The following is a 24085-nucleotide window of genomic DNA, read 5'->3' as shown; positions in this document are numbered from 1 at the left end:
TGTGAACCACTATGGTGAGTTATTTACATGTAGCAATGGTTCCACAATCCTCACTGCAATTCACATAATTTTAACACTTCAGCTCATAGACTTACAACAAGCTTTCAACTCAATATCAGATACAAACAATATTGCATCCATATTAAGTCTATCACCTTAATCAGTGCTGTGGAAGTTGGGCAATTCTTTTCTGTTGCACACACCCTAATGGGTTTAGCTGGTTAGTAGGCCTGAGCCTATTATGCTCAAAATTTTACCTATTATTCTTTCCAGAATTTCCCAAAAAATTCTCCTATTATTCTTTTTGTTATTCTGGTATCCAGCCTATTATTCCATAATTATTCTCATTCAGTGTATATCTGTGGCTGGTCGCTAAGTTTTCAAGATGCTGCTATAAGTAGTTTTGTCTGCATTATAATAGCCATATATGAAGCATTCCACCTTACACATCATTTTTCTATCCATAATAGTTACAGCAGACTTAGAATAGCTATCTACAGTAATAATTCAAGTGTATTTAATTATTAGTGTATTATAATAATATGCTGTAACTGCTGCAAGTTGGGTAGATAATAATGCTCAAAGCCTTTCAGCCAGCACTCCTGTCAGCTTTATATCATTTGTAGTAGCTTAACTCTTTCTTCTAGGTAATCAAAAGAGACATGCCTCCTAATTCCACTGATTATTCCCGTGGTCGTCCGATTATTCTAAGATTATGCCTGTAACCATCCTATAATTCCGGAATTATTCTCACAAAATTGGTGACCTATTATTCTCAAGATTATGCCGGCATAATAGGCGCAGGCCTACTGGTTAGCCACTGTTTTCCTCTTCTCTTAATTTGGATTATGAAGCCATATCGTTATGCTTTCTATTTGTCGTTTCCACTTATCAACATAATATAATAATTGCTTTATAGTATAAGTAGTATCTGGTGTTGTGGCATATCATTTAGTTGGCAATTCAAAATCCTACCACAAACAATTAGACTACCAGCACACAGACTTTTAAAAAATATGACCATTGTTGGTATAACAATTCTTCTCAACATGTGCATGAATTTAATAGGATACTAGATGTCTTCAAGAGGCTGATGCAGAGAGGGAGTTGACATGTGTACCAAGTTAGTACTGTTAATTATGAATGTTTTTCAGAGCATAGGTGGTGGATAGGGATGTTTGTAGGTCAATGAGACCAAGACACTCTAATAAAGCAGCCAACCCCACCACAGTGAAATAGTCTACAATAGCTTATAAAATCTAGGGGCATTCCCTTAGACTGCCACTATATCTGTTGCTCTACGCTGTAAACTTTCAATACTAAAGTTGCACCCCTTCCTCCCCTTCCACCTACTGTTTGCCTTGCTCCACCAACACCAGATTGAGAACCTCATAGGGAGTGGTGAGACTTGTTACTAACTTAAAAGTGCCTAGTGGTGATGATGGGGATGAGTCCTTTATTGTTATTTTTGTACCCCAACAAGGAGGAACGGCTACAACTGATTGTTGTGAGTTTAAATAATAAATCAATCAGTCCTTCAGCTGCAAACACATATGCCAGTTTATGCTTGGCTTTGGGATATTTAAAATACAAAATCCATACAAAAACACCAAGCTACAGAAAAAGGTGTGGCCTTCCAAGCCTGGGTGAAAAAAATTGTGCGATAAAGGTGGCAGCCATTTCATAGTAATGATAAAGTCCATTTCATGGCCGCTATTTTTGATTTTACAACTTTTTTTCGCCAAGGCCTTTGAAGGCTACACCATTTTTTATACAGGTTGGTTGTTTTTACAATTTACACAACAAAATTGCATGACATGGTGATGTCCTTGTGCTAGAAATATTGTTTGCAGAGAGTAACTAATTACTGATAGACATGTATCACTAACTTATACACAAATTTTAATAATTGCAAATTCTGTGTCCAAGATACATTTTTATTACTGTATGATTACCATTATACTCTGCTGGCTATCCAGCTGCCACTAAGCTGTATCTTGCAGTAACAGCATGTATATCACATATCCATTATACAATTTACATCAATGCATTTAATTAACAATATTAATTGAAATCTTCCATGCAAAAACAGTAAAATGGTGCATCCATGAAATAAAGTAAAATAAACTGGCAACCGAAAGAGCTGATATCTAGAGTGGCCAACAATAAATGCTAATACTGCTAATAATGAACAAAGTTTTAACAATAGATTTTTCAGTGAATCATGTTCTACATTCAGTCTTGCTGCATTGCTAATTTACTCTAATTATCTAGTAATTTGACTGACTTTTTTTCTCTATTGAAAAAGGCAGCTAATTTTTTTAGCCAATAAGAGTTAATTAGAAGATTGAATGTAGAACACAAGTGAATGATACAATTAGGAGGCAAATTTTAAGGGTTTTTATTTTTGGATATTTCAAAGAGGTTCTTCTTTTCGAAAATATATTTCCAAGACCTGCTGTGTTTCAAAATTAAATTCTTGCCTCTATGTGATCAAACATCTTGCATAGACATGTAATCATTTGTGTTTTAGCTCAGTATTAGTGATTATAATGGTTAAACAGTATCAATATTGTGTCGTAAATAGCTGATCCATTATTGGGAATTTATGCTGTCCGTTGCTGTATGGTTGAGCAGATCTTGCATACTTTTTTTGCTTCCATTATAATTATGGTAGTTACATTCTTTCTTGGCCACTCCAGGTATCAGCTCTTTCAGTCACCAGGTTATTTACATTCATAAATGTGCCTTTTATTACAACCAAGCTGTATTTACAAAGAGGATGGCTGAAAAGGAAACTGCAAATCAGGGTACGCTATACGTGAAACCTTTCTTAAGAGATGTGAATGCACTATAAAGCCAGAGGTAGCTATTGGATGCACATACATACACCTGATTTGTACCTTTTGATTCACTGCCTCCTGGACACTTTTGTTTGGCTGCTTTATTTCTACCAGTTGGTGGCCATGTTATGCTCCATGGACTGGCATCTTCACCCAGATGACATCCATCAAATCCTATAGTAGCAAAATTTCCATAATAAAGACACACGGTATGGTGTAATGTGGCCCAAGAAGCTGGCACACAACACCATGAGTATATTGACAGGAAGAACACTGAAGAAAATGCGATTTTCATGCATTTGTAGCTCCATGCTGTCTTTGCGAATTGAAAAGATTTTTGTTGTGGACACACCCACCAACAGACATACTCCACATTCCAATATCAGCATAATTGTTTCAAGCATTCCTGAGATATGCGACTTCAAAAATTGACTTAGTTTCTTTGTTTTTTCTCCTCTTTTCGCACACTTACAAAAACAGCCACAAAATGCGAATACCAAATCCGATTGCTTTGAAATTCGGCACACAGAAGGGGGGGGTATAAAGGTGCATCGTGGCACCAGGTTTGGCTGAAAAACAATAAACAGTGAAGGAGTTATTAGCAATTATTCACAAAAAATAACACCAATATGTTGTCATGCTTACAGGGTAAATCACTTATGGGAAGAAGCTGAAAATAGGTGCGTAAATAGGTTAACTATTGAACCTCAAACCATTCATGGTTTGAAAGAAATCAAGCTAAAAACCATGAAGATAAACAAAAATACCAACAGTGTATAACAATTACGCAATTGAGATTAGCTAATAAAAAAAAGACTACTTATTATTATTATTACTAGGACCGTGTCACATACAACCAAGTACATACACCAAAGTGACAATCCCCTGGTGAAGCTATCAGGTGGTAAAGGCACGATCCCCAAATCAACTCAACATGTCACAGTAGTGACAGATACAACACAATAGTGGCATCGTAACTAAAGGCCACCAGTAGCTAAGTGCCAGTACATCATTGGTGTGGTAATGGCACAGTGATGTGTACTTAGTATATGTAATTATGTATACAAAACATATAGGAGAGAACTATGCATTATTGCAGTATTGTATGCAGCAATACATTATAGAAAACATCAACAGATAAAAATTATTAGCCAATATACAGTAAAGTATCAACATCAACTAGAGCTAATAAGGTTCATCAGTGGTGTAGCAATGGCACAGTGACGAGTGCCACACTATAATATGCATATACAACTTGCAGGAGATAGCTGCATAATACTGTAGGAGTATGCAAGCCAGGTGAACCAGATAAAGGAAGACAGCCAAGCCAGCCAGAACCTAGTAGCTAAGCCAGGTGAAGGCAAAAAAGATTAAGCCTGTATTGAATTGCCTGACACCAACACAAAGGAAGTTCGCCATGCCAGCTGCACAAGACATGATTGTTTACTTGTATTTCATATTGTAAAGGGCGTGGCATGTGTTTTAATGAATTGTTAATTAAATATTTTATGTGACTGGCTTGAGATGTTACAAACATAAAAACTTACTTGTAATCTTCTTGTTTACGTGTAAAGTGGCCTCTCGCTCTCCTGAAGTAACTTCACGGACATTCGTTAATCTCCTTCGTGCAATCTTTAATTAAGCAAGGGTGTGGTACTGGGCGTTATATAGAATTACACGTATGGTAAAGGTATCAGCACGAACGGGCGCAACGATTATACATTTGTGCCTTCGTTCACAGGCGAATCGATCCCCAGTTAGTTTATGTCTCTAGGCCTCGTAGTTTTCTCAAACATTAATTATTAATCATTTATTTATTATTTATGATGTAATTTTAACCACGTTTCGTATTATTCTTAGTACTTGGTTGTATACTTACTGTGTAAACCTCATACAGAGTATACAACACAGATAATTATACTTGCTGTGCCTACCAGAAAACCACTGAAGTAATGCTATGAAAATCGCTGTACAGATGGAGTAATTGCCTTAGAAAGGCTCTTCAATGGTGTAGAAGAATCAGACTTAAAGCCACAGAGTTATAACACAAAATCCAACATGGTGTAGCAAGTGCGAGATCGAGATACTCTAATAGAGAAGTCATCTAATAGAGCAGTCAGTCACCCTGAACAGAGATCAGCTAGAAACAATAGCTCGTATAGAGATCAACAACAAAAAATCACCCTGTAAAGAGATCAGCTAGAAACAAGTCACTCTGTAGAGATATCAACTAGATACAAGTTACCCTATAGAGATATCAGCTACAAAGTAGAAATATGTGCTGGAAACAAATCGCCATGTAGAGAGATCAGTTAGGAACAAGTTACCCAGTAGAGAGTTCAGCTAGAAACAAGTCACCCTGTAGAGATATCAGCTAGAAACAAACCACTCTGTAGAAAGATTAGCTGGAAACAAGTTACCCTATAGAGAGATCAGCTACAAACAAATCATTCTGTAGAAATACAGCTGTATGTACTGGAAACAAATTACCATTTAGAGAGTTCACCTAGAAACAAATCACCCTGAAAAGAGTTCAACTAAAAACAATGAGAGTTTCAGCTACAGTTCAGTATGTAAGAAGTAGTAGGGCTGGGAGATTATATCGATTATGAGATTAATCGTGATTGTGTCTCAACATTGTGATGCTGATATGTATTATATGAACATCATGATGTTGTGACATCACATATAAATAAGTTCAAAATGGTGACACATACTATTGTGGAAGAGCTTTATCTGAAAAACAAGCCTTCTGAGACAGTTCATTGTGTGAATAAATCTTATTACTGCAAAAACTTACCTGTTACAATTTCTATGGAACTATAACTGGTTTGATCAGTTGTACACAATTTCACCTTGTTTTGTAATTTTTACGAAGTTTTGCATATATGTGATAATTTGATGCATGTGAAGATATAACATCATGATTGTTATCATAATCGTGTTATGTTGCATTCTACAATCGTGAAACTAACAAAATTTCATAATCGCTCAGCCCTAGTAAGAAGCCACCTTATTACCTATCTGATAATCATTTAATTTATTCAGTGTTAAATATACAAATATTTAATCAGACAAAAAAGCAATACACACAATTCAGTGCTTCCTTTTGCTGAATGATTCCTGCAGTAAAGAAAAAGGAAGCACTAAAGCCAGTAATGCCCAGCTTTGTGATTTGCAATACAAAAAGATGTGATATCTAAACCAAAACAGCTATGCTGTAAAAAAAGGGTGTGGCCCCCAAAAGGCCAGGGTGAAAAAGATGTGAAATTAAAGGTGGTGGCCAAGAAATGGCTGTGATGGTAGGTTAATGGCAAAATTTTTAATAGCAACAATTCAGGTAAATTTGTAGTGCCTCCTCCAAGTTTCACTAGGACTCAGCAACAAATTCACCTGAATTGTCGTTATTAAAATTTTTACCAATAACCTATCATCACAGCCATTTCTTGGCCACCACCTTGGATTTTACATATTTTTTTCACCCTGACCTTTTGGGGGCTGCAATCTTTTTTTACAGCTTGGCTGTTTTGATTTAGATATAATATATACAATAATATAAGTAAAAAGGCCAGACTTCATAAATTACGAAAAAAAATGAAGTAATACATAGATACAAAACACCCAATTTTAAAGGTGCGTAACAAGGTATTATATAATGAATGAAAGTTGACAAAATCATACAATTTGTCAAATTCATCAAAACTTCCTGTTGTACAGATACACTAGGGTTATAATCTGTATCACATATTAGCACCTTACCCTTAATAGTATTGTTCATACAAAATGATCTGTTTTGTCCCATATCAATTACACTGTAACTGTATATGTCACGACAAACATCCTGTGGAATATAATACATGGGTGTTTTAATACATCTGTACACTGAAAACACCAGTACATACAGTATCATACAGAATGGTAGTGCTGTATGGTAGAGATCCCCCTAAAGTGACACATGCCACAAAATTGAAACCAATCATACAAATATCTTATGCAACAAAAAGCACCTTTATAGAAGAGTCTTAATGTTACTAATGCCGGATATATCCTAATACTGAATTTTAAAAACTCCAAACTTTAGTCTGCCTGCATTACTGCCTACAGTAACTACCTGACCACAGTCGTGGTTAAACTCACCAGTGGCATGATCTTTTTGGGGTTCCAGCAAGTGCCTACCTCTGCGCTTTACCTTTCCTTTTATTTGCAGTCATGCTGGCCATTATCTTCTACATGCTATGAAACCATATAATTTTCAAGGTTTTAATTTTCCATACTGACACTCTACATTTAGATGCCATAAAATTATTAAAGTGCTCAGGCTGTTGTATAGAAATCATACTTACATTACACACCCTGTATATTTCTCTACTATCTATGGTGCTCATAGCTGTAAGTTAGGATTTGTCACACCCCTTCATGATCCAATAATGATTGAGCACCGTGACACACCCCTTAGTGATCTAGCTGTACTTATTATAATCAAAAATATTGATCACATCTCTTACTGGAAGTATGATGAAAAGAAGGCATGGAAATACCATGCCCTTTGAAATATCACATAAGCTAGGTGTTCACTCGAGACACTTTAATAAAGCAATCACTCTAATACAACAACCATGTTTGATATTCCATTATAACAATAATACGTGTTATATCATAGCTATATAAACCAAACAAACTAATGCATTTAGAAATAATTAATTTTAAAATGAAGTAGGGCTCCAAACAATAAAAACTGTTGAAACAAGAGATGAACAGTGGTATTACAACATAGCATTGTGGGAAAACCCCTACTTTAATATTAATAATAATAATTGCTATAACATACCAATATAGGGATTTTTCCACAGGGCTATGTTATAATACCATCATCCATATCCCATATCAATAGTTTTTATCACCTGGATTCCTTCTTCCAATTAACAGCCACTGCCGCCAAATGACAGCATGGCATTATAACTCACGCATAGAGGGCAATTCCTCGTAAGGATGATTCTATGAGTATAGCAGAAAAACTAAGATCCTCTAATAGCAACTTACAGCAGTTTAATTTACTGCCTTGGCATATTCATAAAAATAACGTCACAACAAAAACAAACTTCCCCTAACCCACTGCTCTCAGAATTTCCTAGCCTCTCCTCACTTTAATAACTACTTTACATGTAGAGTAGGCTTTACAGATATTCTACACAATTATTGTAAGTTCATACCCTTTCACACTGAGATTCATTACAGTCCAAGCCTACATCAGGAAATCCATCACCGTCTGAGTCTAATCCACACACATTACCATCGCCAGCATAGGCGGAACTATTACACTGTAAATATAACATGCCTAACAGGTATAAACTGATGGTGTCAACTTACAGTAAAATTTTGGGAACTACACAAACATGGTGGAGTACTAGGTCCAATACATACTGTTCTTATACTATTATCATCAGTAACATTACATGGGCAGCTTGCTAGGAGAAAAAAATTTACATGGCAATTTTTAATGCACAGGTCCACTTACAACTTGGTTGGAATACCAACACTTCAATACTACTTGTTAATACAGTGCCATTGGGAAAGATGTTGTCTGTGTCATTGTTTAACTCATTCTTGACAGTTTCAAGTAGATTAAAAGGAACATTTCTTATTTCAAGACTATATAATAATGCAAAGCTGATCAGCTGCATTCCAGATGTAGTAGACCTCTGTGTTCTATTTATAGGGTTGGTAATATTTTCTTTAATTTGACTTGATACCTGTATATATCAAAATTGAAGTTGCTCTCAATACACATAATTGTATAATTGTTATCTACATAAAATATGTGCTAAATTTTTATTACATAAAAGCATAAAAGCCAAGGTGGAGCTACAGTTTGACTACAAACATTAAAGCAGTCTTGTAAAGCATGTGGTTTGAGCCACAATGGAAGATTAAATTATTAGTGCTTGGACATAAAAATGAAGTTTGGGCTTTACAAATATCTCAGAATGTATTACATTAATTCTACTATAGCATCTTTGTTATATATCTCATGAATCAGGGGCATAGGGAGGAGGGGTTCGGGGGGGTTCAGGAACCGCCCCTGTAAAATTTAGACTTCTGCAAGCAGGATCCTAACACACCATTTAGTGTGGCAGGACAAAATGAGTGAGCATAGTGTAATGGCACAGCACAACAATTGATAAAACTTACATTCATCTCTCAGGGAAGGATTTACAGAGGTAACATGAGCCCTCTCCAAAACTTGTTAAAAAATCGATATACTCTAATAGAGCAGTCAGGTATATACTCTAATAGAGCAATCAGGTATACTCAAATAGAACATGCATGTAAATATCCATGTCCATACGAAGTTTTTCAGACGTTCCAACATTAAATGCAAAACTTAGCATGACCCTATACTGCTATAGCTTTGGTGTTCAGTGTTTAAAGATATATAGAGCTCCAGTAATTGATCACTTGTATTACGCAAAATGAATTCATACTATGCATATTTGTACAGGTATATTGTTTTGATTGTCATTTGTATCAGTAGATTCATGGCTCCTATACCACAGTGAGATATAACCATCACTTACAGATTACTATATGTGTCTCTATGTGTTATGCTGTCTGTTTCCACTAGGTGACTTTATCTAGTACTACCTTCATCCCAGGGGTACTTAATGCATCATAATTAATGTACTTTTTGCATAAAATATAGCAATTTGCTGAGTTTTGATTTATTAAAATATTAAAAGTCTCTCAGTGGCTGGGGGCTATGCCCCCAGACCCCTGCTTCTAGTAACTCAATGCTGGAGCTGGAACCCCCCTTCAAACAATAGCCCCTGTGAATATCAAATACAAGTCACAATACTGCAAAACTAACTTTAATAACAATATCCGGTGAGTTCATTGTATCCAGAGTATTGGTTCCCAGAGTAAAGTACACTACTACAACAGGGTAGGAATTCCTGTACATGGTACAGTCACTAAGATCAACTGATGACCAACTTCCATTGTTGTAACACTGTCTTTTGATGTTAACACCAAAACGAAAACTAGGATGTAGTCTTGAACAAGGTTGAGTGACTGTCGAGTTGATTATACTCTTCTCCCAGAATAATAATAATCCATCAGAATAATCTTCATTACATGCTAAATGACAAATACAGTGTATGTAACATTAGATGTTTTCACTTGAGGAGCTACATTTAAAAAAATAATATCTCCTGCATTTTCTAATCAAGACACACGATAGCGTGTCATGCGGCCCAAGAAGCTGGCACGCCACACCGTGGGTATATTGACAGGAAGAAAGAAAACATCATTTTCACACTTTTGTATCTCGGTGATCCATTATCCGATTGGAAACAAATTTGCTGCTGAGTTGCCCACCAGCCAGGGGAGTCTACATACCAAATTTGAAGGAAATCGCTCCAACCATTTCCGAGATACGAGCTGCCAAAGTATCAGTTTTTTTCTTTAATTTTTTTTCTTCTTCATGGTTTCACATGGTTGCAAAAATTGCTATAAAACACAAACACGTAATCCTATCACCTTGAAATTTGGCACACAGCAAGGGAGTCTAAAGGCGAATTCTAGCATCACATTTGGTGCAAAACCGATGAATGGTTTGGGAGTTATGACCGATTAATTGCATAAAACAAGATCGATTTGTTGTCATGCCTACAGGGTAAACCGCTTCATGGAATGAGTTGAAAATTGCTATGTAGATGGAGTAACCATCGTAGGAATTCCTTTTGGTGGTTTGAAAGGAATCGAGATAAAGACCATGGAGATACGACACAAAATCCAACCTGTGTCACAATTACGTGATCAATTTTTATGAATAAAAAAGTATTAGTTTTCAGGGGTGAAAATAACTATTTTATGTCTAGCTGAACATTGTCAGACCAGAAAGCAATTTGTTCGGCTATCACAGGAGTTGACCTGACACAGTGGTGGAGGAGGGTATGAAAAGTTAGGGGTACCTGCACAGTGCGCAAAGCGCACTCAGAGCATGCAAAGCATGCTCTCCCTCTAGGGGGGTCTGGGGGCATGCCCCCTCAGGAAAATTTTGAAGAATGAGTGCTATGAGATTGAATCTGGATGCAGTTTTAGCCAGATCACAGTATTGCTTGATAAAGTCTTACTGGAGGTAGTAAGCATTGCAGATTAAGAATATATTTCAACATTATACTTCAGCTGTTAGCCACTATACAGTGACCAAGCGTGTACTGTGTTGATCACGTCAAGAGTCCATAATAAATTATGGACTCTTGATCACGTGGTATGACTTATGACATCACAAACACATTTATTGGAGAGGCTCTGCCCCACTTTTTTGAAAGTTGGTAGCCCCCAACTCTCTCCCTTCTGCCACCACTGTGACACAGGTGTTGTTATTATAATCATTTTTACCTATAAATATAAAATTAATATTGTATTAATTCATTATTATTGTAATATTTTCTGAATACAACCAAAAAAATTTTTAATGTTTACATATTTTATGTACAATTGAACTTGGTCATAATGTCTAGATTACCATAGTGACAAGATTAGTCAATCTGAAGAACATGAAATTCAGAATGTGAAGAAGATGTCTCAAGCTGCTCCTCTTCATCCTCACCAAACCAGCTGTCCCATTTGTCGATATCTAGTTGTTCAGTTTCAGAGTCTTCAGAATCACTTGATGCCTTGTCAGTAGTTTTTTGTTTCCGACGGTATTCCTTTCTTGGTTTCTGATTCACCCTCCTTCCAGACTGGCAGCTACTCCACCAAATTTCTACTGCTTGAGCTGGTGAAAAATCCCTGAGGGTGGGGCCTTCAACATTGACTTCTAGCAAATCGTTGAGAGTTAAACAATTTAGACTTGTTCTCCTCTCACTTTTTATGATCTTCAGTGTAGAGAAGAAGCGCTCAACTTTGGCTGTTGAGAATGGTAAACTGAACAGCAACTCACTGATCAGGAAGATGTTAGGCCATTTCACAGAATCTGGTGATGTCTTTAACAGGTACCATATTTTCTTGTAGCTGTCACATCCAATTCGCAGGTAAGTCCTGGCATACTCAACAACGTCTTCAATTTCATCCAGACATGAAGTGATGCTAACACCTCTAGCTTCAAGTGGAGCCTGAAACATATCAATGATTCTCAACAGAGCAGCCTTGACTTCGCCTAAACGATCATCATCTTCTGAACTTTCTTCAGCTTCTTGCAACTGCCAGCTTTGGGTATCCAAGAATAGAAGGATTGATCTCATGAAGTCAACATCTGACCACTCCAATCGAGAGTGCATTCGATCATCCAGAGACCTCAAGTCAGCCAATGCCTGCTCTTGACAAGTTTTGATGGTACTGTCTCTAAAATTGTGTAGCTCAGATCCTTGGTATACCTTGCGTCCATTTTCATCTTCCAACTTACTCAAAACCATCTTTGACACAGGCCACTCTACCACATCCTGTGAGGTCAGTTTGTTTAAGGAAATATGGGATTTCAAAATGTTCTTAATGCCCTGCACAACATCGATGTCATCATTTTGTAAGGTAAGGCTGAGAAGAGAGGCTGGCTTAAGGGCATCAGTGTAGAGAGCAGAACCAATTATCATTCGAGCTTGCCTCCACTTCACTAGGTATCCCTTCAGACGCTGTCTATCAGTGCTCTTAATTGACTTGTCCTCAGTGAGTGCTGCCAAGTGATTGAGGTAAGCCCCATATCGATCAACCACTCGCTGCAGAGCTTTACGTTTGTGGGTAATCCAGCGACTTCCGCTTGCTCGCACTGGTAAGTTACCTCCTTCAGGAAGTTCATACACCTCCTTAAGATCACCAACAAGGTCTGAAAGATCACGACATTTTTTTGGTGATTTTTCGTACAAGTAATATAGTCTCAACAACATGTCGTCTATGTCACGAAAAAGTTGACTGGAAAAGGCATCATTACAAGCAAGTTCAAGCCGGTGAGCGTAGCACCATGCCCAGTGTAACCAAGGTAAGGAAGCCTGAAGTTTACCTTTCATACCATTTTGCTCAGCCACATTGACTGATGCGCCATCAGTACCACAACCGACAAGAATCGGAAAGCCACACCCTCTCTCTGTGAAGTAGGTTATCTATACCCATACCTTTTAATGCTAGACCAAGACACTCAACTAATCCATCTGCATCGCTCCTTCTTGGCTCCAATACACAATAGTACCTCGCAGTGGTCTTCAACTCCAGAAGCACATCGTCTTTTTCACAAAACAGGATTACGAACAGCTCATTTTCAATCTGCCCTTTATCAGTAGAGCTATCCATCAAGACACTATAAAAGTGACATGACTCCAGTGTAGTATACAAGAGCTTCCGTTGGCTCTCAGCTATATAGTGCACAAAGTTGCGAGCTGAGTCTCTATTGTTGTATGATGTACCGAGGTCCACTCCATGTTTTTCTTCTAGGGCAAGGATAGCTGGATATTTCGAGAAGGGGATATGTTCTTTTGCAAGAACAAAACTAATTTCGAACTTTCTCTTGATTTGCTCTCTGACAGCTGGATTTAATGCCGTGGACGAAAGACTCTGTGCAATAGGGCTATAGCTAGTAATCGGCTGGTGCTTACTTATAGCCTGATCCTTGCGAAGCAGCGACATGGCAAATTTATGTTGTTCACTGTTGGCATGATCGGTTACGTTACTCGTCTTGTGGTTGGTAGAGCCTTCTATCCACGCTCTCGAAAAGTTTTTCTGCCAACAAATCCTTGGCTCGTACTTTCGGCAAACTACGCACCAAAGCGTTGAAACCACAGACCTGTCTTCATCATCCATATCAGCTTGCAGCCAAACCAAAGACTGATGATCGCGTTCATTAATTCGCTGCCACTTGAGAAATGTTTCTTTTGATACCTGTCTCTTTGCCTGCTTCGTCCTTGAACCGCCGCTTGACCCGTGACTCTTTGCTGAATTTCTGCTAGTCGCCATTTAATTTCAACTCGACACTACGTATAATTAATTTTATAATTAAGCACATGCGCTACAGCCTTTTCACTCGCTCGGATGATGGGCCGATTACTGAGCAGAATGGACGGCCAGTCTAATGCAGTGCCCGGATTTTGGCCGATGGCCGACTGTTATTTTCACCCCTGAGTTTTTACACCTACTAGGCAAACCTCTTAGAGCAATAAGCTGAAAATCGGTGTATAGCTGGAATAATCTTCATAGAAAGTCCTTACAGTAGTACAGAAGAATCGGATTGCAAACCACTGAGTTAAGCCAACTCCGTGTAGCAAATGTGAGATCAAGATACTATAATAGAACAGTCATCCTAATAGAGCATTCCGTTATTTTATTTACTCCATTATAGAATTCTATTACATTACAAGTTATTCTGTAGGGAGTTCAGCTGCAAACAATTAATCTTATAGACAGTTCAGCAACAAGCAAGTCACCCTATAGAGAGTTCAGCTACAAATATATTGCTGTAGTGATTCAGACATTACAAGTCACACTGAAGAGAGTTCAGCTATAAACAAGTCATGCACCCGGTAGATAGTTCAGCTACAAACAATTCACTCTTTAGAAGTTCTGCTACAAACAAGTCTTCATGCAGAGAGTTTAACAACCAAAATCCACTTCAGCTTTACTAACAAGTTACTCTGTAGAGAGATCAGCTAGAAATAAGAGGGAGCTCAGCTAGAAAACATCACCTTGTAGAGAGTTCAGCTACAAAGAAACCATCATGTAGAGAATTCAGCTACAAACAAATCACCCTGTAGAGAGATCAGCTACAAACAAGTCACCCTGTAGAGATATCAGCTGGATACATGTTACCTTATAGGGATCAGCTACAAACAAATCACCCTGTAGAAATATGTGTTGGAAACAAAATCATCTTTCATTGTTAAATATACAAATATTTTTAAAGACAAAAACTGTACACAACATTCCTTCCTTTGTTCCAATATTCCTGCAGAAAAGAAAAAAAAATACAATTCAGAGGGAAGCACCATGGCTGGCTTTGTGGCTTGCAATACAAAAAGAAGTGATATCTAAACCAAAACAGCCAAGCTGTAAAAAAAGAGTGCTTGTCTACTACTTATAGGTATGGTGATTGACAAGTTATAAACAGCCGAGGTTGATAACACCTAGCAAAAAAGTTCTCTGGTGATAAAGCATGCAAACAAGTGCTTGTTTCTATGCTCATATTGAACAACAACACAAAAAAACAAGTGTTAAGAAAATCTGATAGTGTTTGCTACTGTAGCTATTGAAGTTTGTTGGCCCATCAAGTCGCTTTTAACATTTAGATCCACAGAATGCTAAGCTTTGCCAATCAGGTTGTCAAGTAACAACTCAGCCAAGGAAAGCATTGTTCAACAAAATCGTAAACTTGATGGTTCTATAATTCCCTTATCCCTTGCTCTACTCACAACAGAAAACCACAAAATGAAAGAGCAATTAATGTAGTTTCATTATAATTATGTACACATGTTTGGAGTATACTGCATACTTTGTAACTAATGGAGCCGATTATCATCATTTTCCAAAGACTGCAATACATTTTATGCATGTGCATCCACAACATTCAATTTTTCTGTGACATACCACTTTAGCGTGGGCATTCAAAGGCGCCACTCAGGGTTTAACTCGCATATTCACCAGGCAATATCATGAGAACACAATTTGCTCATGGCTTTGATGCCTAACCAGTTCAAAGATATAAAACGCTTTGACTCATTTTATTGAACGACATGGAGCATGCCATTGTGGGTTTTAGTTTACACATTAGGCAAGACTAAGTGCAGTTGCTAAGTTTAGATTATTTGACAGTAACTGAACTATATTCTAAGAAGAATGATCTGTAAAACGATCACTTGGACAATGCATGGATGTGTATTTCTACCCACTGCGCAGGGGGCATGTCAGCCACTGAGTAGACCGCAAAACAAGAAGAATATGACAACTAGGTGAGTAACTTATAGTCCTAAGTGCTTAACTTAATGTATTAAGTTACCTACTGCCAAGGTTTAATGTATAATTTTCTTGCATACCTACTGCATAAACCACTTCAGAATATTAGCTAAACGTTTTGGCTATTAAGTAAGATACAAACCTTCATTAAAGGTTAAAGATCAAGGAATTATATGTAAACCAAACAAGATAGGATTACTCTATCACAAATGTGAGCTTTTATCATGTCTACTGTCCACACTGCATGCAAAAACTACATGAGCTCTATGGCAGACATTGGTAAACTATCAAAGCACAAAAATTTTTCTAACAGAGTAGAAATCAGGTCAAAGATCATAAAGTTATATAAGTATGCACACATTCTGTACTCCAATAGAGCAGTCATAAAAATATTTCAATATTGACTACTATGTATGTACATTCAGTTAATGTTACCAGTGGCAGATCCAGAGGGGAACACAGGAGGCACATGCCCCCCTCCCTCCCCCCCCCCCCCCCCCCCAAAAAAGATGCTGATCAAGATACTCTAATAGAGTAGTCAGTCAAATACTGTAATACAACAGTCAGTCAAATACTGTAATAGAACATGATGCAACCTAATCTTCCAGTTATTGCTGATATGATGCCATTCTATGACAATTTTACTTTAGGCTCATGACTGCACTGCTCATACCTTTTACTGATCCCTACAGTTCTTGATCAATGAAGACCACTTATACTACTCAATATCAAAAATTTTAGTTCTGAAATATATCTTTAGCTCTTGAAGTCAAGTACTTTTAGTCTGATAAACTGTTAAAATCACTCTCAGATTAAATTCCAAAAGGTCTAACATTCAACATTTTCTGGGGGCATGCTCCAGACCCCACTTAGTTGGCATGCTTTGCATACTAGTGTGCTTCTCACACTAAGGCATGGCATGTCATCTCCTGGAAAAGGCTAGCTACACCTCAGCCCTCCACCACAAGAAGTTGCTTCCTCTGCCTAAAATCTCAATGTTGAAACTGATTCCAAGTTGACAGGTCTGCAGACCCCTGTTCCATATACCTACTACCTTGGTGCACCCCCCTAGCCAAACTCTGGATCTGCCCTGGTTATGAAGTTACAAAAACAATTATGTGGCACTGGTTCTGGGAAACACAACATAAATGTGCATAAGTACACTATCAACTTTCATTGCCAAACTAAAGTGTATCTGCTTTTGCTGGTTGCCTTCCACATCAGTATAATATTACACCATTAGTCGACAGCAATCTTGCTTTTCTACAAGAATGCTGTGCTGGATTAAAACAGCAAGGTTATTTATATAAACACCTTTAACAGCAGCCTTGTTGAAAATGCGTACACCCTATTTATGGGTATCACTATACAAAGTCATGAATAAACATACTGTTTCATACCTAATAGTACATATACTGTGATCGTTTGTCCAGCCAATACACTACCATCATCACTGATAGCAAAACAAGTGTAAATACCACTGTCACACTCGCTGGCATTTTCAATAGTTAATGTATGATTGAGGTTTGGAGGTGAAAATCTGACATCTCTTTTTTGCAGCACGCGTATTCCATTGTGAGTCCACAGCACCACAACTTCCATTGTGGATGGAGTACATGATAAGTTAAATGTGTTTCCTTCCAGTAGAATGATTGATGAAAATGATCTTGTCAGACTTGCATTAATATCACAACTATTGTTGGCTGGCAGTTGATTTTCAACATTTCCTACAAATGAGTTATAAGAAACATCCTGAAAATATACTACATATTTAAGCAATATCATTATAGTTTTTCAATATGACATAAGGGATAGGTAGAGGTAATTAGTTATTGAGCATGAGGTTCACCATAAAAACAACTGTAAGCAATATCACTGTAGTTTTTCAGCTACAATACATATATGTAGGTCATACTATAGTCATAATAGCACTGCAACAATATAGAAAAACACATAATCAAGGTTTATATCATGATATCATGACACAAAGCTAAATTTTAACATTTAGCTAAATTGTAACATTTACAAAACCTGCTGTTTGTAGCCCAAAATCCAAATTTCATGCACACCACAATGAAAACTACTCATGGCTAATGTTACAGTATAATTAGACTTCTAGGGAAATGGGACCAGGACTGGAATGAATAAGATAAGAACAACCAATATAAAATACCTGATGGGCTGGATTTACAAACTATGCTTCTCTGCAGTGTTGTAGGATCCTTCCACTAATACGATTGAAACACCCTAATGTAGAAGTGACTCTGCACTAAAATACTTTAATAGAGCAGTGAAGAATTTAAGACAATGGGTTAGCTAGCTATACGTAGCTGATTCATACATAAGAAGTACTTTTTTCAAATGCAATAGTGTGTAATTTCGAGAGATAGCACACAGCTAAAGTAGATTAGAGCAACAATTATGTCATTATGTGCCTGCATTATAAATGTCATATTTAGTTATCCCACTTCTACTTTATAAGCTAAGTAACAATTAGTCAATAATTACCAAAAGTTATATGCAAACATGCAGTGGTGCTCAGAAGATGACATAGCTATACTGTAGCTACATCATACTGTAGACATACTGTAGCTATATCAATATCACCTACAGTATGTCATCTTCTGAGCATGACTTTGGTATTTCAAATATAACTTCACAGTGCATGCATTTTTCCACATGTGTGAACTCAACATGCATACACAATCGGTCTCAGGTACACGCAGTTACACGTGAAGGCAGCACACAGCAGTATCACTACACACATAATGCATGTTGCCTGTGGCATGCGTGTAATAAAAGTTCCCAGTTGCTCATAATTCACGTATGCTGCATTCTTTCACTGTAGATCATGCCCAGTGTAATCTGTGGACACCAGCACTGAATAGATTCCAAGGTACATCAGTTTCACAGCCATTACAAAGTACAGTACAGTGGTACTGGAATGCAGTGCGTAATTTGCCACAGGAATTTCTCAGTTCCAGTGGTGAATATCAATGTTAACTCATTTTAAGAAGCCATAGACCAAGGTTATGGAATTGAATAGAGTCTACATACAGCAGCTATATCGAAAATTATTGGATGAATTAGCTACCCAGTTGCTCATAATCACATATGCTGTGTTCTTTCACTGTAGATCGTGACTGGTGTAATTGGGTGACTGGATTGTGGACTAGATCAGTGGACAGACAACATGGATTGGACTAGTGGATAGACCATGGAGTGGACAAGTTTCTTTCTTTTTATTGCAAGTATTTAGGAAACTGGTTGTAACTACAGTATTTTTTTCCAAAGCAGCACTAAATTTAGACTATACATGTAGGTGGACCTGTCAACTTACAGCTTGTATATGGAAAAGTAAGATAGACAAATAAACTACAGCTGCTTACTCGAACTCCCATAGCTTGTGTTAGAGGATGCATTTCACTACTATAATATTAAATGTTGAGAACAAGAAGGATGGTGGACGCACATGCACACACAGGTAAGAGTTTAACTGTAAATGGAAGTATTTTATACTTCAATTTTTAGCAGTTATTTTGCACATGTTTCAAGATTGACTAGCAAACAATTCCTGCTCAAAGCATTAACACAAGTTGTTATTTGTAAACAACCCTAGAAAAATGAACAAGCAATGCAGGTGGGCAAAGTTGATAGGTTCATTTGCACATTCTACACATGTGTATATAGCAATATTATTTCTTATATAGCAGTATAGCTAAGTTCAATATTTCAAAAGCATGGAAGTTAAAAGCCAAAATTGTCCTCAGAAACTAGAAAGAATTAACTCTAACAATGTAATGGTTTCTCTAAGCCTGAATATTTATATAAGGCATGAGTCCAGTTGTCCAGTCCTCCAGTTCAGCCCAGTGTTTCTAGCTATATAACCTTTTGCATCATTCTATTGAATACTGATCAGGTCTTGCTTTTATCAGCACACTAGCTGTAGTCATGTAATGAGAATCGTATTTGCTATTTTTATTGGTAATAACTAAATGATTATGACCAATTTCAGTTCCAGTATTAGTTCCAGTACCTGATATATTTTCATTTTAGTTCCAGTTCTAGTTGCCAGTATTTAGGAAAATTAATTATTATTCTAGTTCCAGTTCCAGTATTGAGAAAAGTAAAATTATTGTTCCAGTTCCAGAACCAGAACTAAGCTGGTACTGGAATTACTTTTAGTTCCAGTACTGAGAACTGGAACAACACTACAATAAGTACACTTATAATCAGTCATTGAAAACCCACTACTGCTATATACAGCTTGACAGCCTACACTCATGTAGACATGTTTACATATTGCAAACTTGCATACAGACATGCACATGTGAGTTGCAGTCTTGCATACACGTGTGTAGTACCTGCCCATTTTACATGTACACACACATGTCTTGTTTAGTACTACTTATTGTTACATCATGCGTGTGTGAAGTTGTATTAGAGCTTTACTGCATATAATTCCTGGAAGTTAGTTACTGATGGGAGTTGTAGTAACACAACTAATTCAGGGGTAAACCATTAAATACAGTACAGGAAAAATAGAAAATGGCTTAAGGTAAAAAGTGACTGAACTCCAAAAGTCTTACAAACTGGAGGAATGAAATCCTCTCCATGAATTACATAGTAGTCTCCTCATCAGAGCCTTGCTGCATACCCTCAACATGTGACTTCTTATTGCACTGTCAATAACTGGAATACTTCATAAACCTGTTTATATTTGAAATGGTCTCAAAGAAGCTTTCAGTGTAGACAAGTTTAATGTGGCTGGTCTATACAATGAAAGCCAGCTAGTCCTTCAAACTCTTGATTAATCTAGTAGCACTGAGTGACTGCTCTACTAGAGTGTTTCAATCATTATATCAGTAGAATGCAGCAATGCTGCAAAGAAGTGTTTTGCTATCCCCTACATTGAAACATTGATTATTAGGCATTTTCATTGGTTGATCCCATTCCTGCTTTCCACTTCCATTCCCATCCCTGTAAAAATTTACTTAAAAGGGACAATGTGCTGTTTATAACATCTGACTATTTTGGGCCCAACAAAATCATGTGATGCTTGTACTTTACCACCTGCAACATGAACTTGACAAGATACACAATGCAACCAGCTGGTCTTGGACAAGCGTTGAGTGGCTTCCATACATCAAAACATAATACAGCATGTAAACAGCTCATTGTCCCTTTAACCCAAATTATAAGAAATTATATTATCACTTTGTTATGGTTTAGATTAGTAAATGCCGATGTTCTGATTCATGACCTCACTCCTGGCTGAATACAAGACAGTGGCATATCCAGGGGGCATGTGCTCCCCCCCCAACACACACACACACTTCCTCCAAAACACTAATCCATTTGCTATACAAAATCCAGATACTCAAATACAGCAGTCAGTTTAATAGAACATCACATATCACTTAAGAATCCTCCACAGTTATATCTGAGTTCGAAAACGTTCAACTGTACACTTAACTATATAGCCTGTCAGGAGTTTTGCAAATTAAATGCACCTGGTGTTTTGTATGCCAGAAAATAGACTCATAACTAACTGTCCCTTATCCTACAGCCCTTGATCAATGCAGCCATTTATAAATGGAACCATAACTTAGATATTTGTACATAAAACTCTACAACAAAAATTTCAGTCCAGAAATCAAGACACACGGCAGTGTGTCATGCGGCCAAGAAGCCAGCGAGTCACACCGTGAGTGTATTAACAGGAAGAAAGAAAATGCAATTTTCACACCTGTGTAGCTCTGTGATCCCTAGTACAATTGGAACCAAATTTGCTAGAGAAATGCCGGCCAGTAAGGGGAGTGCACATACCAAATTTGAAGAAAATCGCTCCAGCCATTTCCGATATACGAGCAAACAAACTTTCATTTTAATTTCTTCGTTTTTATCTTCTACTTCTTCATTTCACACACTTCGCAAAATCTGCCATAAAACACGAATGCATGCTCGGATTGGGGTGAAACTTGGCACACTTACGGGACTCATTAAGGCAGATCTCCATACCAACTTTGGTAGGAATCCGATGAACATTCACGGAATTATGACCGATTATTTGCGTAAAATAAGGTCGAAGGTCTGTCACGCCTACAGGGTAAACCCCTTGGAGGAATCAGTTCAAAATTGATATGTAGATGGAGCAACAATCGTAGGAGTGCCTTTTTGTAGTTTGAAAGGAATCGGGATAAAAGACCATGGAGATATGACACAAAACCCAACCTGTGTCAAAATTACAAGATCGATTTTTATGAATAAAAAAAACTATTAGTTTTCGTGTCTACAAGGCAAACCACTTAGAGCAACGAGCTGAAAATCAGTATGTAGCTGGAATAATTATCATAGAAAGTCCTTGTAGTAGTACAGAAGAATTGGATTACAAACCACTGAGTTATGATTCAAAAGGCAACTACGTGTAGCAAATGCAAGATCGAGATACTCTAATAGAATAGTTACCCTAATAAAGCATTCAGTTGCGTTTATAACTTACTCAATTATATTACATTGCAAGTTATTCTGTAGGGAATTCAGCTACAACCAAGTCACCCTGTAGCCAGATCAGCTAGAAGAAGGTACCTAATAGAGAGTTCAGCTACAAAGAAACCATCGTGTAGAGAATTCAGCTGCAAACAAATCACCCTGTAGAGAATTCAGCTACAAACAAATTGCCTGTAGAGAGATCAGCTAGAAGAAGTTACCTTGTAGAGAGTTCAGTTACAAAGAAACCATCGTGTAGAGAGTTCAGCTGCAAACAAATCACCCAGTAGAAAGTTCTGCTATGAACAGATCACCCTGTAGAGAGTTCAGTTAGAAACAAATCATCCTGTAGAGAGATCAGCTAGAAGAAGTTACATTGTAGAGAGTTCAGCTACAAAGAAACTACCATGTAGAGAGTTCAGCTGCAAACAAATCACCCTATAGAGAATTCAACTACAAACAAATCACCCTGTAGAAAGATCAGCTAGCAGAAGTTACCTTGTACAGTTCAGCTACAAAAAAATCACCCTGTAGAGAGTTCAGCTACAAACAAGTCATCCGGTAGAGAGATCAGCTAGAAGGATCACCTTGTAGAGAGTTCAACTACAAAGAAATCACCCTGCTTCATCTTTTCTTCTTCCTTTGGTAAAGAAAAAAATGATAGATTAAAAAGCCCTAAAGCCGGCCATAATTTGGGGTATAAAAATACAAAAAGAAGTGAAATCTAATCCAAAACAGCCAAGCTGTAAAAAAGAGTGCGGCCCTCAGAAAGGCTATGGTGAAAAAAGATGTGAAATCCAAGGTGGCGGCCAAGAAATGGCTGTGATGGTAGGTTAATGGCAAAAATTTTAATAATGACAATTCAGGTGAATTTTGTGCCAAGACCAAGCAGCACCAAATTCACCTGAATTGTTGTTATTAAAATTTTTACCATTACAGCCATTTCTTGGCCGCCAACTTGGATTTCACATCATTTTTCACCATAGCCTTTCTGGGGGCCGCACTCTTTTTTACAGCTTGGCTGTTTTGGATTAGATATATTAAATACTTTTAGCTTCTGGCGTGTGGCTTCCTGCTATACACACCTATTACCCTGGTGTGCACCCTCCTTGCCAAACCCTGCCCTGAGTAGAACCATCAACATTATGAAGTTAATTATCATATAAAAATACCACCATGGTGAAGTACATGAGTACTGTTGTGACCCTCACATTTTAAACATGCAATACTATAATACTAATTGCTTGTTTACTGTATAAATCATGGGTATATGCTATGGCTATTTTATGCAATATTTTTCATGTGCAAGAAAGTAAGGATTAAGACACACAGTAGTGCGTCGTGCGGCCAAGAAGCCGGCACGCCACACCGTGAGTATATTTACAGGAAGAAAGTAAACGTACTTTTCACACCTTTGTAGCTCTGTGATTCCTAATCCGATTGAAACCAAACTTGCTACAAAAGTGCCAGCTAGGTAGAGAAGTCCACATTCCAAATTGGAATAAAATCGCTCCAGCCATTTCCGAGATATGAGGGGCCAAATTTGGGTTTTTTTCTTCATTTTTATCTTCTTCTTTTCGCACACTTCGGAAGATCTGCCATAAAACATGAATGCGTGCTTCAATCATGCTGAAATTTGGCACACTTAAAGTGCTCATTAATGTGGATTGCAGTACCAACTTTGGTAGGAATCCGATGAACATTCACGGAGTTATGACCGATTATCTGCGTAAAATAAGGTCGAAGGTCTGTCACGCCCACAGGGTAAACCAAAAACTATTCATTTTCACGTCTACCAGGCAAACCGCTTAGAGCAATGAGCT

The 24085-nt window shown here is 37.5% G+C and overlaps 1 protein-coding gene across 1 annotated transcript in view; it reads right to left on the bottom strand.

Annotated features, from left to right (window-relative positions):
* Nucleotides 1-6659, bottom strand: part of LOC136254565 (adhesion G protein-coupled receptor L3-like) — a 44297-nt gene extending 37638 nt beyond the window's left edge. Inside the window, exons 1-2 of the mRNA XM_066047309.1 lie at nucleotides 6603-6659; nucleotides 2904-3017 (exon numbers count right to left, since the gene is read on the bottom strand). Coding sequence (XP_065903381.1) covers nucleotides 2904-3017; nucleotides 6603-6645 — 157 coding nt within the window. The 5' untranslated portion in view covers nucleotides 6646-6659. The remainder of the gene's footprint in view (nucleotides 1-2903; nucleotides 3018-6602) is intronic.
* Nucleotides 6660-24085: the final 17426 nt, after the last annotated feature.

Source organism: Dysidea avara, chromosome 4, assembly GCF_963678975.1.
Source record: "Dysidea avara chromosome 4, odDysAvar1.4, whole genome shotgun sequence".
NCBI classification, from domain to species: domain Eukaryota; kingdom Metazoa; phylum Porifera; class Demospongiae; order Dictyoceratida; family Dysideidae; genus Dysidea; species Dysidea avara.
Note: the sequence above shows the minus strand (reverse complement) of the source record. Positions and strands in the feature narration are given on the sequence as shown.